Below are 20,489 nucleotides of genomic sequence, written 5' to 3'. Positions count from 1 at the left end.
ATCTGAAAACGTGAACTTTTTATGTTGAAACATAGAACAATGTGACAAACTGAAATTGATTAATGGATCCTGCTCTATTACATACAATGCCAGAGGCAAATCAAATGGCATACAAATGTAATGATCTATTGATCATTTCCGTAAAACAAAAAAAACACGATGATACCTCTATCCAAAGTCACCACACACTGCCCTGTTTATCCTTAGGCGCCATATTTTGTTCTACAAATATCCCGTGCACCTGTTTCACTACAGGCATTACTCTTATACAGCTGCACAAGAAGACTACTACAACTTTCATATTTTATAGTTGTACGTAACGAGCAACAATCACCTAGCTTTGTATCTTTGGTAAAGGTAACCACAAACTTAGAATACAAAATGTCACCACAATTGAACACAATCCGTTATAACGCGCCTCCTGTGTCATTATTAGTAATATTAATAACAGAAAGTGTAACACAGACGGACATCAGATTCCATAATTAGATTCTGTCTATCTCAAGACACAACTTCACATCGCATATTCAATTCTCTGTGTTCGGATCGTCTCAAAATGGCGGGCCAATGTAATATGGCCGCCAGCTATCGAACAACCTTATCGGTAAGTTGTCCATTTTTCTGAGTGACATGTATCCTGTGAGAGGAAGGAGAACTGTCTAATATGAGATAGCATCTGCTCCAACCACTTGTTAATCATCTTACTATGGACCACAATGGCCTCAACCCAATGGCATAGTCCAATAACCTCAATTAAACAATCATAATGCATAATTTGGCCTCAAGTTGCAGAGTATGAGTTTTTGTACTCAAATTTTCAAAGGTCATTCAATGAATGTACAAATGTATTGGGGTTAAATAACTGTGCCCTGATGGATGAGCATGTTGTGGATCCTAGTGTATTTTGTTGGCTGTTTATTTAGCCTTGTTATTTTATTTGATTGCGCTCTAAATTAAATCTGATCTGGGTGTTAAAGAGCATTTCGTGATCCACAGCCTCATCCCCCCACTTTTGCCAAAAAATGTTGAGATTTTTACACCACTGGATACCTCTGGCTACATAATGTTTATGTACCAAATATTTCTTGCAGATTAATTCGTTTAGCAAAAATATCGTTAAATTTGAATTTCGTTCTGGTGCACCAGAACGAAATTACAACACATTGTCTATGGAGCCGTGTAATACACATAATCATGCATAACTCGCAAACGCAAAATCGGAATCAACTGAAATTTTGGAAATAAGCTTTTTCGTGGATATCTACTGAAAATGTCATAAAAAGAGGATGCTAGGATCACGAAATCCTCCTTTAAGTGTTCGTTTAAAAAGAATAAATTGTGAATAGTTATTATTACCACAACATAATAACTGTTGGCTAACTTTCAGAATGTTTGTTTTTTCCAGGCACTGGGTGCCATATATGACGGCCAAAATTATTGGCTAAGTCTAAGAATGTTGTTTTGCAGGCGCTGGGTAGGCATATGGGTGAGTTCCCTAATTATTGACTAAGAGTCAAAATGTCGTTTTCCCAGACGCTGGATACCCATGGATGAATATCTTAATTATTGGTTTAAGAATGTCGTTTTCCAGGCGCTGAATACCCATACCCATAGATGAATACCCTAATTATTGGCCAAGTTTAAGAATGTCGTTTTCCAGGCGCTGGATACTCATATCCATAGATGAATACCCTAATTATTGGCTTAGTTTAAGAATGTGGTTTTTCCAGGCGTTGGATACCCATATCCATAGATGAATACCCTAATTGTTGGCTAAGTTTAAGAATGTCGTTTTTCCAGGCGCTGGATACCCATACACATAGATGAATACCCTAATTATTGACTAATTTTAAGAAATGTCGTCTTTCCAGGCGCTGGATACCCAAACCCATAAATGAATACCATAATTATTGGACAACTTTAAGAATGCTATTTTTTTCAATGGGGCAGATGTTTACCTGAGTCCATTGTCTTCAAGGTGAATAAAACCATTTCCGCTATAGAGTAATTATTCAGATAAATATATAGATAATAGATAATTACCAGAGTTTGCTTAATGACGTTTAGTCGGTGGGTATAACGCGCCCTTTGTGCGTCAAAGTTGGTTAACATTGAAGCCATGCCGCCGAGAATCATGCCAAAAAATACGGCAATACCGACCATCATGGCTGCCACTGAAAACCACTTTTCTCTTACATTAACGGCACTGATGTCACCATAACTGTAGAATAAACAAAAATATATGATTGTAACTTGAGATATAAAGAGTGCAAATGGTTTTAATCAAATCTTGAATATATAATATGCCTAAACTCGGCGCATTAGGACACGTGATCGTTCCTCCACCAGTATTTTTTACGTTTACGCAACAACCTGGTAGATTAGGCAATCTATACTAAATACATCTTAAATAATCTTGGGTGCTTAAACCGTTATTTCCTTTTTAGCACAGGGGAATTAAACTGGGTATTATGAATCACTGTCGTTATGAAATTGGCAAGCACCCATGATGAATGTATACCTGGAGGTATAGTTACTTATATAAGGGGAACCACAGTACTAGAATACTTGAGTTTTAACACTGAGCAATTATACAATGTAATAATCTGCAATATTTTTTTAAAAGTCTTGATAGTATTAAAATATTAGCATGATTAGTAAAAAGATAATACTAAACTGAATCGACTAAGATATTATTTTGGCAATATTTATTCTCAAATCATTCACTCTCCTGATTTACAACGTGAAATAAACGTAACCCCCTGTGCACTACCTGCCGATCTAACATTGCCTCTGATTGGTCAATTACATGATATCTTCATTTTAATCACCAATTAGAATGGAGCTTTGCAAATAATTCACACCAATTTTTTGGCGTGGTGAAATTATTCTAACGACGTTGCTGATTGGTCCAATTGATAAAAAAAAATATCTTTTTGGCCAATCGACAGGTAGTTCTCAAATATAGCCATTACAAAATATGATAATATTTACCCTGTTGAGGTTGCCGTAGCAACCGCCCAGTACAATGCGATAACGTAAGAATCACCGGTAGTCGCGTTTGTAATATCTACCCCTGAAATGAGAAAGAAAATCATAGAATTAGACGATCACTAACTTAACTATTTGTTCGAATACATTATTCAACACCACACGACTGAATATTTATGATCTTATATTTGAAACCATGCAGCCAGTGCATAATTCAAAATCGCTGAATAATTTTCAATATAAAGCCAAGCCACTTACAAATACAGCTCTGGAGTACATTACAAGTTCAGGTAACTTAATTTATTCAAATATAAGTCATTATGTTTTGATCAAATGTTAACGAAATCACACCGACGGAAATCTATACGTGTTGTTCTTAGCAATTATGCATGCAACCAACACCATAATGTTTTTGTATGTGTGGAGCTCTATATCTCATGGATCGATTTTCGGGCAAAAAGACATAAAAATGGCGTCAACATTTCTTAGCGAGACTGAATGCGCGCATGCTAAGGTTGTCTTTCTTAAAACTTTATAAGAAGTCCCTGAGCTCTTGTTCTGTACACATGTATAGCATGATGAAAACCAACAATTGCTTCTACGACACACACACTAGCTTTCCGCTTAGTACACGGAATTGCACGCCTGAATTGAAGCTCTCTTGAGATTCGAGGAGAGCCCATCATCAGAGCTAGAAACTTATGCCATACTAATAGCGGTAAATTGAACTTAACATGCTGTGTTGGATGAATTAATGAATGAATTGCTGGATGGATTAGAATGATGATTTAAATCAAAAACAATTGAGGTTATATGAATTCAACAGTCTTGGAGATGACTTGATGAATATGATTAAGGGAAGGATAGAAATGTCAAAGTTCCTATAACGTTAACTGTTGAACTATAGTTGTATTGCGACCGTGTCAATGTTTGATATCAATAATAGTAGGCTTTCCTTGTCTTAGCAATTCACTACTGAAAGAAATGTATAATACCGTACGATATCAACCACTGGTAGTAGCAATTGTGATGTGCAGAATTATATAATTGTATCACACATGTTGTGACATTGAAAGTTATTTCATGTTAGATAGATGGGAAACCCCCTTTCATGGATTATAATTTCTTGGGAATCCCATTGAAATTATAGCTAAGTACTCTCCTAGGACAAAGAAGAGCAGCTGTAAACCAAATAATTGGAGCGCGGCCAGTTCGGTCACTGATTGAAGGAGATCGTCGATTACGCCAAAGTGCTCGCATTTGTCCAAAAAGGGATTTATATATTTGTTGGGCAGGAAAAACCTCTTATGTATCATTGGCCCCTGAAATCAAAACCACCTATGTAATCTGTTGGCAGTTTTGTTTTAAACATACTCAGGGGCCAAAAGCATAGGAGGTTTTCCTTACGACGATATTGGTCTTCTTTGATATGATGAAGTCTGGTTTGTGAAATTCTATTGGTATTATGTCGGTCGAACATCCGGGCTATCTCTAGTCTCGGGCCCAAACTGCATGTGGTGCACGGTTTGTTGTGAACAACAGAAACCGGCTGTGAAGGAGGCTACATAGCGATGTTGCTGGAGTGGCATTCAATTTCGGAAAAAACGACACTCGACCATGGAATTTAATTTTAAGTTTGTCAGTATATAAACGGTAAATCAAGTAAGTTTCTTTCACTCTGAAGACTTAAAAACGGTTGTTTGATTCCACTGACTATTTGCGATCGAAATTTACATAACACCAATGACAGAAATCATCAACAAAAATCGAATTAGGGACTTGTTTTCACTCGAACATCATCAACCGGAAGTGACGTGACACGGACCGACAGAATATCAAGTGGAGCAGATTGGATTACTATTACTGTTTCCTAAAGAAAGGAGTGAATGGAAAAGCAACACTATTTTCTGATAGTCCTCTTTGCTTAGTGGTCAATATAATATGTTCTGTCAGTTGACTTAATCACTACATTGGACTTCATCACTGGACATACATTTGGAACAACTGGTTATTACTTCTGGAACTTAATAGTGAGCAAAACTGATCAAGTGATTACCGGGTATCACATTTAAAATCATTGATTGTCTGTATTTTGTGATTTATATGCAAAAGCATTGTCCAGTAATACTGCACTTCAAAATAAATAGTTAGCTTGTTTTGAATCATTCAGAACAGCTTGTCAATTGTGTATCTATGAGTCAACACGGAGAGAAAGGTGATTTCGACCTTCGGTTTTGCCAGATCGGCACACATTGTAAACTCAAACTGCAATCTATTGCTCATCTCTTAATGGTTCATATTACAAATTGTGTAGTTCATCGAAGTAGTCCCAATAAGCCCAATCGGCATTGGAAGTTTGCAATGCATTGTAGGAAAGTTTTTGCAGTTTTGGGACACTTTGTCCTTTGACCTTTCAGAAAATTCAGAAATATTGGGTTTTTGTACGTACAAAATATAATCAAACATGTTTTACAATATTTAAAACAAATATAAAAAAATATTATTATTTTATAAATTAATTATTTGGTATTTTTAATGATCAAAATTGTGACAATAATAAGAAAATTAATAATAATTACGTCAATTTTCCCGATATGTCAGAGGTCAAAGTGTCCCAAAACTGCTCTCAAAAACCGGAAGTTAGAATGGCGATTGGGCTTATTGACCAACTTTTCGTTTCCAGTAGATTGCACAAATTTTAATGTATATCGCAACTATAGCTACCGGAAATGTGAAATCACGATCATGTGCAATCCTAAATGGTACTGTACACGCCTAATACACCTGCTACACATATAAAGTGAGTATTTGTTTTACTCAACAGACATAGTCGATATCAATACGAGTCCATGATAGCTCATGATTAACATAAATTCCCCGGCATAGTATTAATATGGTCAGTAATGGTAAAATGAACACTTCGGAGTACCTTATGCAAGCTCCTGTTTCTCATTGCAATGTAGATGGAAGCGTATTTAGCAAAAATACAAAAAACAAAGTATCTATGGCACCTCCAAAATAGATTAAACGGAAATGGGGAAAAGTTATATATAGTTGTGCCATAGTGCTTAAATAGCATAAATAGGGCGCTATAAGCTCCTGGTTACTCCCGACCTGTTCTGTAATCGGTGATGCTGTATAAGTATTCGTATGATGTCCTTTAGACAAGTGGTCCTAGGTTTCCATCTCTCCTACTCGTCACCTATCATCAGTCAAATAAGTATCGTCATCAGCAGCCATCTTAGGCTATTTAATAATTCACCTTTTCGGTAAATCCCATAACGCTTTGCGAGTACACCTGAGAACTCGTCATTTGACGTCACACCGATCTGCGCCGATGCGCACATCGCTTATGGAACATCGTTAGTGCGCATTGCAAGGTGGCGTGACGTCAAATGACGAGTTCTCAGGTGTACTCGCAAAGGGTTATGGGATTTACCGAAAAGGTGAATAGACACTTAATTTAATGCCCACGTGACCCATTGGCGCCGCCATATCAAGACCACCAAGATCAGTAGATGTGCTACAATGCTAACAGATAGGAACTTTTAAGACGAAATGATGGGAGATTCTGAATTTTTTGTATGTTTTCAAGAACTAAATTTTGAAAGTATTTACCGAGGGGAAAAAGAAGTTATCGACGTAAACATGGTAAACTCCTGCAATAATACTATAAAGTTGCAAAAAAGCAACAAATTTGCCAGAAAATCTGGTCACGCTTCCGCATTTCCAATTGAAATACACGAGAAGACAATGTACTCGGTGTGCTAAAGGTCACTTTTCCAGACTTCCTGTCTATAAGCTGTAATGGCTCGAGCCCAAAGTATAGGTTCAATACCACTAATTCCCTATAACACAGTTTTCAATTGAAAATGGATAATTTCGAGCACGATTTTCTCCTACATGGAACTCTCACAGCGAAAAGACATTATCTACAAATGACCAAAAGCGTTATGATGATCACAATTTTACAATGCGCCCTCTTTTTGGGACGAGATAGGAGCACACCGGCTGGGTGGGAAAATGCAGCGGATGAATTCGGGGAACTTTTCATCAAAACTGTGAAATAATTGTAGAAAGCATATCATTTCTGCATGGTACTCTGAAATTTACACATTTTTGGCTACATAGCTTGGTATTTTTCAGTGATTTTAAGCACCTTTTTCAGATGCCATGCAAGAAAATAGTCCCTCTCCTTATGCCATGTAAGGAAATAGCCCCGCTCCTTTTTTCAAGCAATGCCCAGTGCCACGAGCCTGCTGTTGCTTCACTGAATTCCCCTTTCACTGTAGGCTAATTGATAAGCAAGGCTAAATCGTAATCTTTCACGGTGAAACCTCAAATTCATATATAATCTTCAGTAGCTATTTATGTTAAACATGTTTAATTGGTCAGTCTACCGCCAAAAGAAACCACCAATGCAGTGCCTGTTTTAGCTTATTTTACCATAAGTAACCCGTTTTAAAATCGATTTATAAAAGTTACCTAAACATTATGTGAAGTTAATAAACAACTTGACTATATCACAAAGTAGTTTTATTATCCATCTGCGTTATCCGCTTCATATAAGACTCTATCCTAATTTTACAGGAACACTTGTTCAGTTTCAATAACCATCGAACCATAAATGGGGTTTACTTGTGCTCCATTATTATACGCGTTTTATCAGGTAGATTTTGTGAGGTCATGCAAATTTTGAAAAGGTCTAACTAGTATGTATTTTCATGATGTCAACTGAACTCGACATTTAATAGTCACCGAAAATTAAATGTCTACAAACTACGAAATGATGAGTAAGTGGAATAGTGTAGAACAAGATCTGTTTCTTGAAGAAAGTGCGAGAAAAGCAGAAATCAGGCCCGTTCCACACTATTCCACTTACTCTTTGGAAATTGTCATCTATGTAAGTGCATTCTCTCAGATTTCTTGTGCTGGGTGCCAATGATTGGGCTGTGAATGTTGTCCAGGAAGCTGTGCAATGTCAGTGCATTTTGCTGTTGCGTCAGTTGGACAACTGATTGGCTACTGACTTGTGTTTAGAGAAGAGTATTGAAGTAATCCTGTGTGTAATTTTAGTTCATTTTGATGCACAGAATATTAAGATATGACCTTGTGAAAAATTATCAGTTTCTTTTTTGCAACCATAATACATGATGGAGTGCGTCTCTAAATCTCCACTGAGCATGCAGAAAGAGAAACGGATAAATCGATCGCCAACCAAAATAATTAAACGATTTCAGCTCACTTAATTAGCTTCATGTAATCATGGAAGTACTGATATAATTGATTTTGTATGACACTTACACACCGATGCAAAAATAACACCAGTTTATTGTCACTATATGTCATGTTTCTTTTACTGTCCAGATTATTTCAATATTATTATTGATTACTTGAGATAATAATTTAGCCGGGCGATAGCCTCCGGCATTGTGTCTGGTTTCTAAAGGCGGCAAGTCCTTTCTCAATTTGGTTCATAATTATAATAATATAAGGGAATACTTGAATATGATTATGAAGATGTAGTCAGTTGATGTGAGATCTACAGCCGCATATGAACTGATTTGAAGTGGTTTATGTGGGGATCCAAATCTATTTAGAAATGTAGATACGTCTTGGCGCTTGACGCATAACACGCATTTCTGCTTAAACGTATGCGTATCATATACCATTCGACCTCGTCAGATATAGAACGGCTCTCGACGTTGCCAGTGTTGACGCTTTATTAACAGTGGAAATGGTCGTTAATTCAAATTAGTCTGAATTATGCGAGCAGTATGCGAAACGCTATCTAGTTTAGTATGATCATAGACCATCGAAACATATGGTATGATATTCTAAATGTTATGCGGAAGCAAAATGATGCATATCGTTCCACACATTAGCATATTTAATTAGGGTCACTTTGGTTTCCTTATTATTTTTGGCCTAGCTCCAATTATATTTATAGTATTTTGAGTTACATAATTAATTATTCACTAATAGGACGGATCGTACTTTTTCCTTTCATTTAATTGGTCAAAAATCAATCTCTAAGTAATAACGACGGAACTATTAAATGAGCTGCTACCCCCCCCATTTGTGACATGATGATGATATCGAGCAATGTCTGTAGAAATCGTATAGAAATGCTTTATCCCCATCCCCTATGACATTTGCCCAAAACAAACACTAGTTTATTATATCTGAATAATCTACGTCAAACTGTTATCTAAAGTCACCAGTAAAAATACAATGAGCAAACAGTGCGTTGTGTTTGAGAATGCCTCTCAAACCAAGATTGGTTAGATGGTGCAAATTCTACAGACAATTTGCTGCTCCCGCCTGATAAATTGACATTTATCGAGGTATATGGCATAATTAGAAGACTGGTATGTTTATATTTATGGTTATTAATGGGGTTAAGCAGGATTGGTGAGTTCAATAAGTGTTGACATAATGTGTGTACCGTGTAGACACGAATTGTCTATTCAATATGAACCCGGGGGGGGCACTCACATTTCCCAGCTATACGGGTATGTGCCGCGGCGACGACCCCCTTTTTCAGAGCCGCTAGCCGTTCCTTAGACCCTCTGAATTCATTGATTGCCCGCTCTGAAGCCCCGAAATTTTTCTAGCCGTTCCACAGTAGTCTGTGTTACAGACCGTGTACCTATATTATCCATAGGGAGAGAAACTACTGGGAACCACACACTCTCAGAAACCATAGTGGCTCCTGATTTAATAATTTAATGCACAATTCAAAGTGAAATCGATTCCTTCAAAAATCTGTGGCAAAAACGCAACAAAATTGAACCCTGGTTTGGCCTGCATGGTTTAGTTGCCGAGATTTTTCAGATTTTGGCAGCTGATCAGTTCCCAAGACCCCCTTTTGGCCGGTCAAACAGTTCCCAAGACCCCCCTTTTGACCGGCCGATCAGTTCCCTAGACCCCCTTTTGACCTGCCGATCAGTTCCTTAGACCTCAAGTTCGAAACTGGCGGTGGCACACCCTACCAAAAAAAAACTTGAGTGCCCCCCCCGGGAATATGAATAGCAAAGGCGACATGATCACATAACAATACATATTAGAAGGGTTAGGAAAGCCTTTGCATCGGAGCTTGAGATTGGAATTCCAGTTTCCTTTCTTACGAAGTAAGGGCTAAGAGTAAAATTGTACAATTGTGTTTGGAAGTGGCCTTGTCTCCTTTCTCCTTTTCCTTGCTATTTTCTTCCATTTCTTGCTTTGTTTATCAAAGCTATCTAGGCCAGCATGCATTTTATTAGCCTACACTGGCTATCCAGGCTTGTACTTTTTTATTCCAGGCTTGTGCTTTTGTTTATTTTAGTATTAGCTTGGAACGGTCCATGGATTAGCATGTGTCCCTCACGGACCAACCTGGGTAAACAAACAAACAAACAAACAAACAAACAAACAACATCACAGGCGAATTCTATAAGACGTCAGTAGACAGGTCGCACCAACATGAACCAAAGGAGTTTCCAAGTTTTAGTTCAATACAGAAACATGTATGTATCTTTAACAAAAACAAGTATGTATCTTTAACCCACCATTCGTTTTTGGCAAGATAGAAATAACAATTTTTGTGTACTCCCAAATGACGGGACTTTGGACAAATCGCCATATGTTTGACAAAATGGTTCGATTTTGGGTTTCGCTGGTTTTATTCAATACAAAAATACCGAAGTGATGATTATGATTATCATGATTATACTACTTCACCACAAAATATCTTTGAATAGGTTGCCACCGAAGCCTTCCGGTACGGGTCGTGTAGAGGTTACTTTCGTTTGTCACTTTTTCGAAGCTTGTGCAACCAACTGTATCGATGACTACACAAGTTTTACCAAATTTCTTGCATACAAATCCAAAAGTATTTCGGTATAAAGATGTCAAACATGACGTTTTGTACTACACCGTAGTAGGCCTACTTTCTCAAATTGACTGATCAACTCTCACACTACGCGTCTGTTTCCTGTTGGAACTTGAAGTTGGTGACGTTTTGGAGTGGAGTAATTGGTCATAAATGTGGGGTAGGAAGTGATCGCCCTCGCACACGGTCGACGTCCTATACGATAAATATAAATTTAATACTCCGTTGGTGAGCGACGGGCGAGTGGTAGTGAGCGACAGGCGAGTGGTATTTCACTGAACGCAAGAAAAGGAGTTCTATCTGATTGGCTAGCAATCGATCGCTTAGGTCGCTCAGTAGTCAACTACAAACTCATGCATTCAATTCGATTGAAATCGATTATTCTATTATTGACGAAGATAAAGAGCGTGATAGTGTGTCAATAATGTACATTGTATTGCACCTGGTTTTACCAGCATTCCTTTATAAAATAATTTTCTCAAAGAGTTGAATATTATCCAAATTTTTACAGCGGATTTCAAATGTTTTACATCAAAATTGCAGTTAAACATATCCACAGCAAAATACCGGTCCTCACCAATTAGTACATTTAATATCCAGTTAGTACATTTAAACGAAACCTGTGATTTACGTGACAACAAATAAAATTTTCTTACAATAGAAATATCATATGGGATACTGATATGGTAGGCCGCAACCGCCACAACGTGGAGCTGCTACGCGTAGCTGACTTTTTGTTCCGTGGAGCCAAATTGACCAATCATGTTAGAGTTTTTCATTACTCGGAGGTAAAACTGACCAATCAAGTACGACTTACTCATTACGTGAAGCGAATTTAGTCATTAAGAATTTGCCAGACGAGCTTCACGTAGTTGCAAGATATCCTCGGTCACGATAGTTATGATTCAAAAAGTAATTTATGAAAAGTACGAACCGACTTATTATTAAGATGGACATGCACTCACAAGAAACTCATACAGTATTGTACACAACTATATAGCTAGGCAGAGTGGTGGTAAACCATGCACACAATTCTGCGATCTGCAGTGTATCGCCGGGAGCTGATTTGTACATCTTGCGCGGCGTGGCCTACGGAATTCGACCTTCAGCAAACCAGTTCGGATTTACTTTATATACTATTAGTAGGCCATACATACTGTAGTTACGGTACTGCCCGTTTTCCTATACACAATACTCAGTGCGCTCACCATTGACGCGTGACCTAGTGTATGTTAGAAGGTTTTATGCCATTGCCTATATGACGTCACTGTGTAAAAAATAACCAGTCAATATTTAAAGTATTCTCTGAAATTCTAGAAAATATAGTTTTGTAACATTTCCTAAATTTTTAGCTAATTTAGGTGTTTGGAAATATTGGTACTTTTGTGTTTTAGGAAGGATATGTAAACGACAGATAACACCAAAAAATATGAACAAATTATTTCTAAACTGTGTTAAGTCTGCAAACCATTATGCTTCTCATTTTCAAGAACGCTGGTTAACAATAAGCAGACTATTGTCTCATTTCGTAAACAAAAGCCCAGACAGTATTGTTACCTTGCGTTCGCTTTATAATCATTCACCCAACTGAAACTATAATACCAGCTCATTGTTCATTGCACAGGTAAAACAGACACAAGTGCAGTGTGTATTTAACCAGAGAAGATCTGATGTAATATAGTTGAGCTGTTTTCATTGAGTGTTATCTTGGTTTAATAGCTTTTAATGTGGTTTAAGTCCTTCAAAGGTCGTGGTGAATTCTACTGTAGACATGACTGCATCATGATTATTTTAAAGTCAACAACATTCAACAATATGATCACCGTGATAGTATGACAGTATCAGTAGGCCTACCGTGGGTGTCAGTGATCCTGGCCTGACACAGTAGACAAACAAACAAACACGCCACACACATGGCACATGCATGCAAGATAACATTGACTATACACTAATCAAACAATGGTATTGATCCTGTACAACTGTTTGTGGTTTATTTACATTCGATTCATTTAAAATCCACATAGTAAACATTAATTTTGGCAAGAGTTTTCTCTCTGGAACGATGATGCATCAACTGGCTCCGCGTAATGAAAAGATCTAACATGATTGGTCAATTTAGCTCCGCGAAGCGAAAAGTAAGCTACGCGTAGCAGCTCCACGTTGTGGCGGTTACGGCCAGCCATATACTGATCATGCGAAAATCGTAAAACATAGAATAGAAACAGTGTGGCCGGCTCTCAAAATCTCAAATTGTATGCATAGCCTGAGTCGCACGGCCTATCTCGAACAAAATAGCTCAAAATCACCATGCGTAGTTGTTGAAAAACGTGAGGATTTATCGTACTACCACGGCAATTTTTAAGACGAAGATATAGGGATGATGATGGTGTGCCTCGTCTCGGTTGAATGTGTTGGCCCCCTTTTGTCGGATCAAGATAGCTTCCTTAATGTGTCTTCACTTTCTGTTTTGCTCTTTGTCCCTGGTGTTTGCATCTTCCCAACCTATGACATGGCTTTCCTCCGCTACGTGGTCCGTTATGGCTGAATAAGTTTACCTCTCATGTTACCGAGGCTTTTCTCTGTGATCTTGTGAATGCCTTATTTGAGGCTTTGTCAGCTTCGGTCTTATGTTTTTTGAGGCGTGATCCGAATACTCTCGTGGTTTCCCCTATGTAAGATTTGTCACAGTTAAGGCATGGAATTTCATAGACACATTCCGCTGTTTGTTATATGTCGTGGGGTGTACCAGTATGTTCCTGAGAGTCTGATGTGGCTTGAATCAGATGACTGATGTTTTCTAAACACACGTTTCGCTCGCTGAGAAAGTCTCTCTTTGTAAGGGAGGACAACCATGCCTCTGGTGGTTGTCTGCGTCTGATCTTTTTTCAGAGGTATCTTTTAAATGCCCATTCAGGGTAACCGCACAATTTCAGAGCTTCTTTGATTTTGTTCTCTTCAACAAGCTTGTCTGCCTCTTCCGTGATAACCTTTTCCTTTCTGTCCATTAGCATACGAATGACACTGAGTTTGTGTTGAAGTGGGTGGTGGGATTGGAAATGAAAGTATTGATCTGTATGTGTTTTTTCGGTAGACTGAAAGTTTGACTGAACCGTCCTGCTTTTTAACAGAGTATCAAGGAAAGCAATTTGTCTGTTTTTTTCGTTTTCATACGTAAATTTGATGTTGCCTGTTTTGTCAACCTGGCGCGATGTGAGCTGTTCTGCTGAACCTTTGCTAACTATCTCTGATACATCATCTACATATTCTGGGCTACCGTGGAGTCCATCGTGGTGCCGAACTTTTGTTGGTAAATCTGACCACGGAACGAGAAATATGTGGTGGTGAGCTCCATGATATCATCAACAGTTAGGTTGGTTCTATCACATGGAATGCGATCTTCCGTTAGCCGCCGTTTAATGATCTCTAAGGCTTCACTAATGAGGGTGTTTGTTTGTGAACAGGGACGCAGCATCGTGGGAGATGAACTCGTCACCATCGTCGATCAAAATCCCTATAGAGGCCGTCAGCGTGACGTCATATGCCGCCATCTTGTGGATACACGCTGCGATGCACACCGACACCACCTGGCTAATAATTATTTGGAGACACTAAAATGAATACACGGGATCGATACACGTGAATTGCTATGCACGATTTTGACATCAGACGAAAATCTTCGGATACCGGGTTAGAAAATGATGAATATCTCCCGTAAATGAATTTTTCTCAAGAAACCAGATGTGGTCTCATACACTTGAAAATACGTGTTGAACAGATATGATGGTCGCTAGAATGCGCTTTGAAAATTGGCCGTGCGCTTTGAACTCAAAATCGGACCAAAACTCTAATTTTATATTGCGTTGGTCCTGTATGGACTACATCGTGTAGTACAGCTGCACTCACTACTAGGCAGTATAAAAGTCGATGCCCATTGACCTCAATGGGGTATACAAACTTATTCACGCACAACCAAGATCAATTACCCGGCTATTGTGAGTAGCCTTAGTCATGTCCCTCGACTAATTATTCGTCTCAAAGAGCTTCAAAGGTCTGAACCAAATGGCCAATCGTGGCTGTGGATTCAACCTACCATGGCGATTTCTGCCATGAAGATACAGGGTCGATGACACTGTGCGATGGTCGTTCGATCTCCATGCGTGAACAGCAAAATCACTGTGTCGATGCGTGATAACAGCTGCGTGGCAAGCTGCGACCTGCGCGTAGTGTCCAACCCATGAACAGTTGAACACGCGTATCATTATTTGTACCCACAAGATGGCGAAAGGCTGATGGCCTCTATCAAGTCCTCAGCGAGATCTTTCGAGTTCATGGCATGGTGGTCGGATTGTCCTACTAGAGGACCTAGTATTTCAGCAAGTGCTTTTGAAGTCTCATACATAATTGAGCCACAATAGTCTACAGAAAGCGAAGACACATTAACGAAGCCATCTTGATTCGGCAAGGGCGGGGCAACACATTCAACCGAGACGAGGGCAACCACTTCCTACCCCACATTTATGACCAATTATTCCGCTCCAAAAACGCAACCAACGCCAAGTTCCAACAGGAAACAGGCGAGGGATGTGAGAGTTGATCAGTCAACCCAGGTTAGTCAATTTGTAGCACAAAACGTCAGTGAGGTATGTTTAACATTTTATTCCGAAATAATTTTGGATTTGTCTACAAGAACCTTTGTAAATTATCATTTTCATGTGCTTTTCATGATCAATAGCGCATATAAAGAAAAAGGGGAATCGGATCAAGATTGCATAATACTTTTGTGCTTCATTTATTAGTAGGTAGATGCATGAACCATCAAGGGCTATCCGTGGAGAACAGAAAAACAACACTTCTATTCGTGGAGACCGGGCCGAAACCGGGTAGGGCTACTTATTTTGCTGCCGGCGGGTTTGGGGAGGTTACGCACCTAGTTGGTGGAACCGGGACCATATACTGTACTTATATCTTTAATCAATTTAGTTTCACGTTGAAAATATAAATGCATTTCACCTGAAATATTAACCATTTACCATACATTGTGATTAACATAATGTGACCATCATGATTATTTTATACTATAAATTTCTTAACTCTCTCCACGCGGGTGTCGACTGCAGACGACAAATTAAAAAAAAAAAAAAAAATTTCAGAATTGTATTTTTTCATTACCATATTTGGAATCAGCATGAAAAATGCAAGTAAATGAGTACAAACAAGCCTAGTATTGGTTCAGTGGTTCTTTAGATAGCTCTTAATATTTTGAGAAAATATCTCAAAACTTGGATTTTTTATGTTGAAGGCTATGGCTAGCACGCAGAGCATTAAGCATACCCTAGCATACAATTGAAGCGTATCATACATTATCTTACAACATCATGTCGACCTACCTACCCAAAGGGTTTTCTTTTATCAGTATACCCCCATCCCATTATGGATATGCATAGCCCTGCATTACACAAGAGAATCGAGCATTTAAAAACCAAGGTACCGTAAAACCCTATCCAAACATTGGGTTGATTGAATGCATGCATGTGCATCAATACATTTCATACAAAATGTCTATCAAGCGATCTCGTTGAGCAGGGTTATACAATATAGACAATTCACCTGTTATACGTGTGCATGGAATATATAAAGCATAGAAGCATATCCTGGATAGACGAGCTTATACTGAGGCGTATGACGTCATTCAGTCCATCCACAATGATTACCCGGGAATGGTGAGAGTTTATTGTACGAGGTAGTATGAATACAGATTTTATCCCAAATAATCCTGATTGCAACGAGTATTATAGTATTATCTAAATCCTTTTCTTACTCCAAGGTTTAAGGGGCATTTCGTGATCCACAGTCTCATCTCCATGGGGTCACCAATTAAAATATATTCCTAACATATTGGACTAACACCACAGCTATATGGTACTTCACAATATAATAGTGATAGGACAGAAAAGTGCAAATGTTCGTATTTTATTTCGGTACAAATAATTCTGACACAAATTGACGTCACGGACGTGAACATCAATTTCATAATTTGAATATAGCCGCCATTCCTCCAACTAGCTCGTCCTAATACCTTGTCCATGATTGATCTAGGTATTTATGTGATGTCTATGACCTTAACCACCACCTGCGAGGTTTCATATCAGTATTTCGCTACATTTTGAATGTATTTTACAGTATTTTTACTCCATTTTGAATGAATCCAAAATGTGCCTTTAAATATTAAATAGAATAATGTGTGAATTTGAGACACATTTTAGCTTACCAATTTCCAAATAAGACATCTTTCAGCCCTAATATTTTCACGGAGTCAATCTAAAAAATACAGGCTTGGCAAAGTCTCCATTTATATGGAGAAAAAGTGAGGATGAAGCTACTGATCGCATTATTATCAATCACGAATAGAAAGACTGCTTTGATATGGTTTTGTACATTCAAGTTTATCTCAAACAATTCTGATACCAAAGTGTAACAGGGTTCGCAGGTTTTTGCCGCAGGTGGAAAAAGCCGCGGTTTTAACCACGGTTTTAACCACTTGGCAAAAACAGTTTTTGCCGGCAAAAATGGCAAAAACTAAAAAAGTGATTTATAGTTCAATTTTTCATCTCAAAACAAATTATTAAGTTACAAAAATAAGTTCCCGAATGTAACAAGGCCAGATTTTGTAATTATAAGCAAAATATTAAGAAATTAAAGGCATGTGTTTTTATTGCTCAAGTGCATTTAATCGAAATGTGGCATGTATCAAATTCAAAACTTTTTCATTTTAAGGACTTGATGAGACAAAAAATATGTTGAATGATTCGTTGAATGATGTGCGTTACTGTTTATGAGCTTTCTGTGTCACTTTTTAATATTTGAGTGACTATGTGTGAGTTTTTGCCAGTATTTGCCAAAAACAGTTTTGCCAGGTTTTTGCCACTTTGCCGGCAAAAAACAGGTTTTTGCCGGCTAAAACCGAACCCTGAAGTGTAATCTAATATATCGGTGGTAAAAACAAAATGGAAATGAAAGCGGGTTGGATATCGATTTTGTGTCTGCATGTGCTAGCCCTTGCTGTTTTTGAACTTGAATAGAGGATTACTTACATTTAGATTTGAAGACGCAGAGTTTTTACTTTGTACATTATAATTCTAAACTAATGTTAAGGTAGAATGAATGCAATTTAGTATTATAGATTTATTGAGAGGGATTATTCAACCTTTTCTATTCCCCGGGACAGTATATCAAGTCATGCATCAACTTACCCAGTTCAAAATTAAGCGGCCAACTGTCACTTTCACATGTGACTCTATCTTGATCATGATGCCAACCTGAACAACCAATAGCATACCAACCACACGCCATGGCGTGGATTACCAGGCCGGCTATTGTCGTATATTTAATAGTCCTTACTAGTGCTGTATTTGTACCGAGTTTGGATTCCGTTTTTTCTGCAAAATACAAAAAGAAAGTATAATAATTAGTGTTTATTCGTCATAGATTCTAGTGTTGTAGATGGTCTGAGCTCGATCACAGGTAGACAAACGGTCACAAGCTGCTCTCAGGAGGTATATGACAAGTGCGGTGCCACCCGTGCATGCAAACGTTTCACATTCAGTTAGGGTAATAATCATGATAATGACCTGTTCTTTATTGTGTTATGCGCAACAGTCCCTGACGTTTACTTTGAGTTATTTGGTACTACCATGTATAACCTTATTAAGGACCACGGAATTTCAGAGCAATACCAGCTCCATCATCAGCAATAGTTACGCTGTTCTAATGGCAGTACACACAATATACAGCCTGTCTCAAAAAAAGTTGTGCAAGTGAAAAGCGCCCTCTATGGCAATTAGAAAATACCGCTGTGACATGATGCTTACATCAACGTCAAGGGCACACTCTTAGCTCTTTTAAGAAATACCGTTTGTTTTGTTCAATTTGCTTGTTTTAATCTCGAGATATGTTTAATTAACAACGAAAGGGTAAAATCACAATTGTGCCACTTTTACTAGGGAAGAGGGCTGCACATGTAAATCAATGATAGCTGATGTTGATGCGTCTATTGCACTCCCCCTTCGGGGATCGTGCATAAGACGCATCAACATCAGCGCACATGCATTATTGTGTCTAATTTCTCTTCCAACAAGTAATACGCGCTCATTAACCTATAAGTTTTTGTTTGTCTTTTAACATGTCTTGAGTGACAATGAAAACAGTATTTACCATGATAAAATCATTGACATGCCCATGTATTTAATTTTACAGCATCCAGCAGAATGTGAAATATATATTTCTCTTTTGATTTGATTTAAGTGGGAAAAGAGAATCATATAATTTAATATCTGTTTCATGATAAAACAGTAAAACCTATTTTTATTGTTGTATAATTGATGCGTACTTTTGATTTCACGAAGGAACTCTGGATATTCTTGATGCTATCATTGATTTAATTGTACAGTCCCCTTGATCTTCCCTAGTAAAAGTGGCACAATTGTGATTTTACCCTTTCGTTGTTAACTAAACGTATCTCGAGATTAAAACAAGCAAATTGAACAGAACAAACGGTATTTGAGAGCTAAGACTACGCCCTTGACGTTGATATAAGCATCATGTCACAACGGTGTTTTCTAATTGCCATAGAGAGCGCTTTTCACTTGCACGATTTTTTTTTGAGACAGGCTGTACTGAACAAAATGTAGCAACTGCTCAAATGACTCCTTATTTGTTACATTTTACACGTTTTACACTTAGCGGTCATTCGATGTGGAAACGGGCTCAAACCCTGATGGGACATAATCAAGCAACTCTCACGTTCAAGAGGAAAGCGTGAATTATGTAATCAAGAAGGCGGAACAGAGGAAAGATTAACGGAAAATTACAAAGGACAATTCCCAATCATCACATTAATGAGTCGTATTGCCAGCTTACGACTGTTCCTAATATTTCTATGGCCGACCACATATCATCGAATCCTGTAATAGTAAGTTGTAGTTGTAATTTTATCAAATCAAAATTTGTTGCCGATGTCTCTGTTAATACTGCCATGAATAATCATCGTGCTATACCCCAGTCGCTAACACCGCGCGATATATGATTTGACTTATGAGCCAGATCGTTTTATTCATTCGCTGGTAAGAACAATCAATTTCATTGGTCAATAATGAATCGCTCGTAACATAACCGAGTGGAGTATCACACGATAATAAGTCATATTGATGTGCAAGAAATCGTGTGTTTATTTCCCAGGTAAGCGACGTACGCATATATCATTATGCATTACCACTTACTATTACACAAGCATTCACGGAATTATAATAACACATTATCTTTACTTTATTCAATTCTATTCTGGAAATGTCAAATCTTATCTTAGCAATGCTTACACGAGATATCTGTATTTGTTGAATTTATTTGTTGTATTTTTGTATATAAAACATTACTGTTTTTTATTATTTGTAGTAAAAATGTATAAATACGACGCTTGTGTAATTATTTACGTAGACACAATGTTATTCTGTAATTTGAATACATAAAAAGTCATGACTGTACACCCGCGTCTTCTTCCCATTTGAGCGGGGTTTCATGATACTTCTAAATTGACTAATGTTAAGATTATTAAAATATTAAAATCAGCACC

The 20,489-nt window shown here is 37.9% G+C and overlaps 1 protein-coding gene across 1 annotated transcript in view; it reads right to left on the bottom strand.

Moving 5' to 3' along the window:
* Positions 1-20,489, bottom strand: part of LOC140165632 (uncharacterized) — a 361,058-nt gene that overhangs the window by 170,181 nt on the left and 170,388 nt on the right. Inside the window, 3 exon segments of the mRNA XM_072188920.1 lie at positions 2,044-2,221; positions 2,995-3,076; positions 18,115-18,300. Of these exon segments, the coding sequence (XP_072045021.1) occupies positions 2,044-2,221; positions 2,995-3,076; positions 18,115-18,300 (446 nt within the window).

This window comes from Amphiura filiformis, chromosome 12, assembly GCF_039555335.1.
Source record: "Amphiura filiformis chromosome 12, Afil_fr2py, whole genome shotgun sequence".
Lineage (NCBI taxonomy): Eukaryota > Metazoa > Echinodermata > Ophiuroidea > Amphilepidida > Amphiuridae > Amphiura > Amphiura filiformis.
This window is presented reverse-complemented; position numbering and strand designations above follow the sequence as displayed.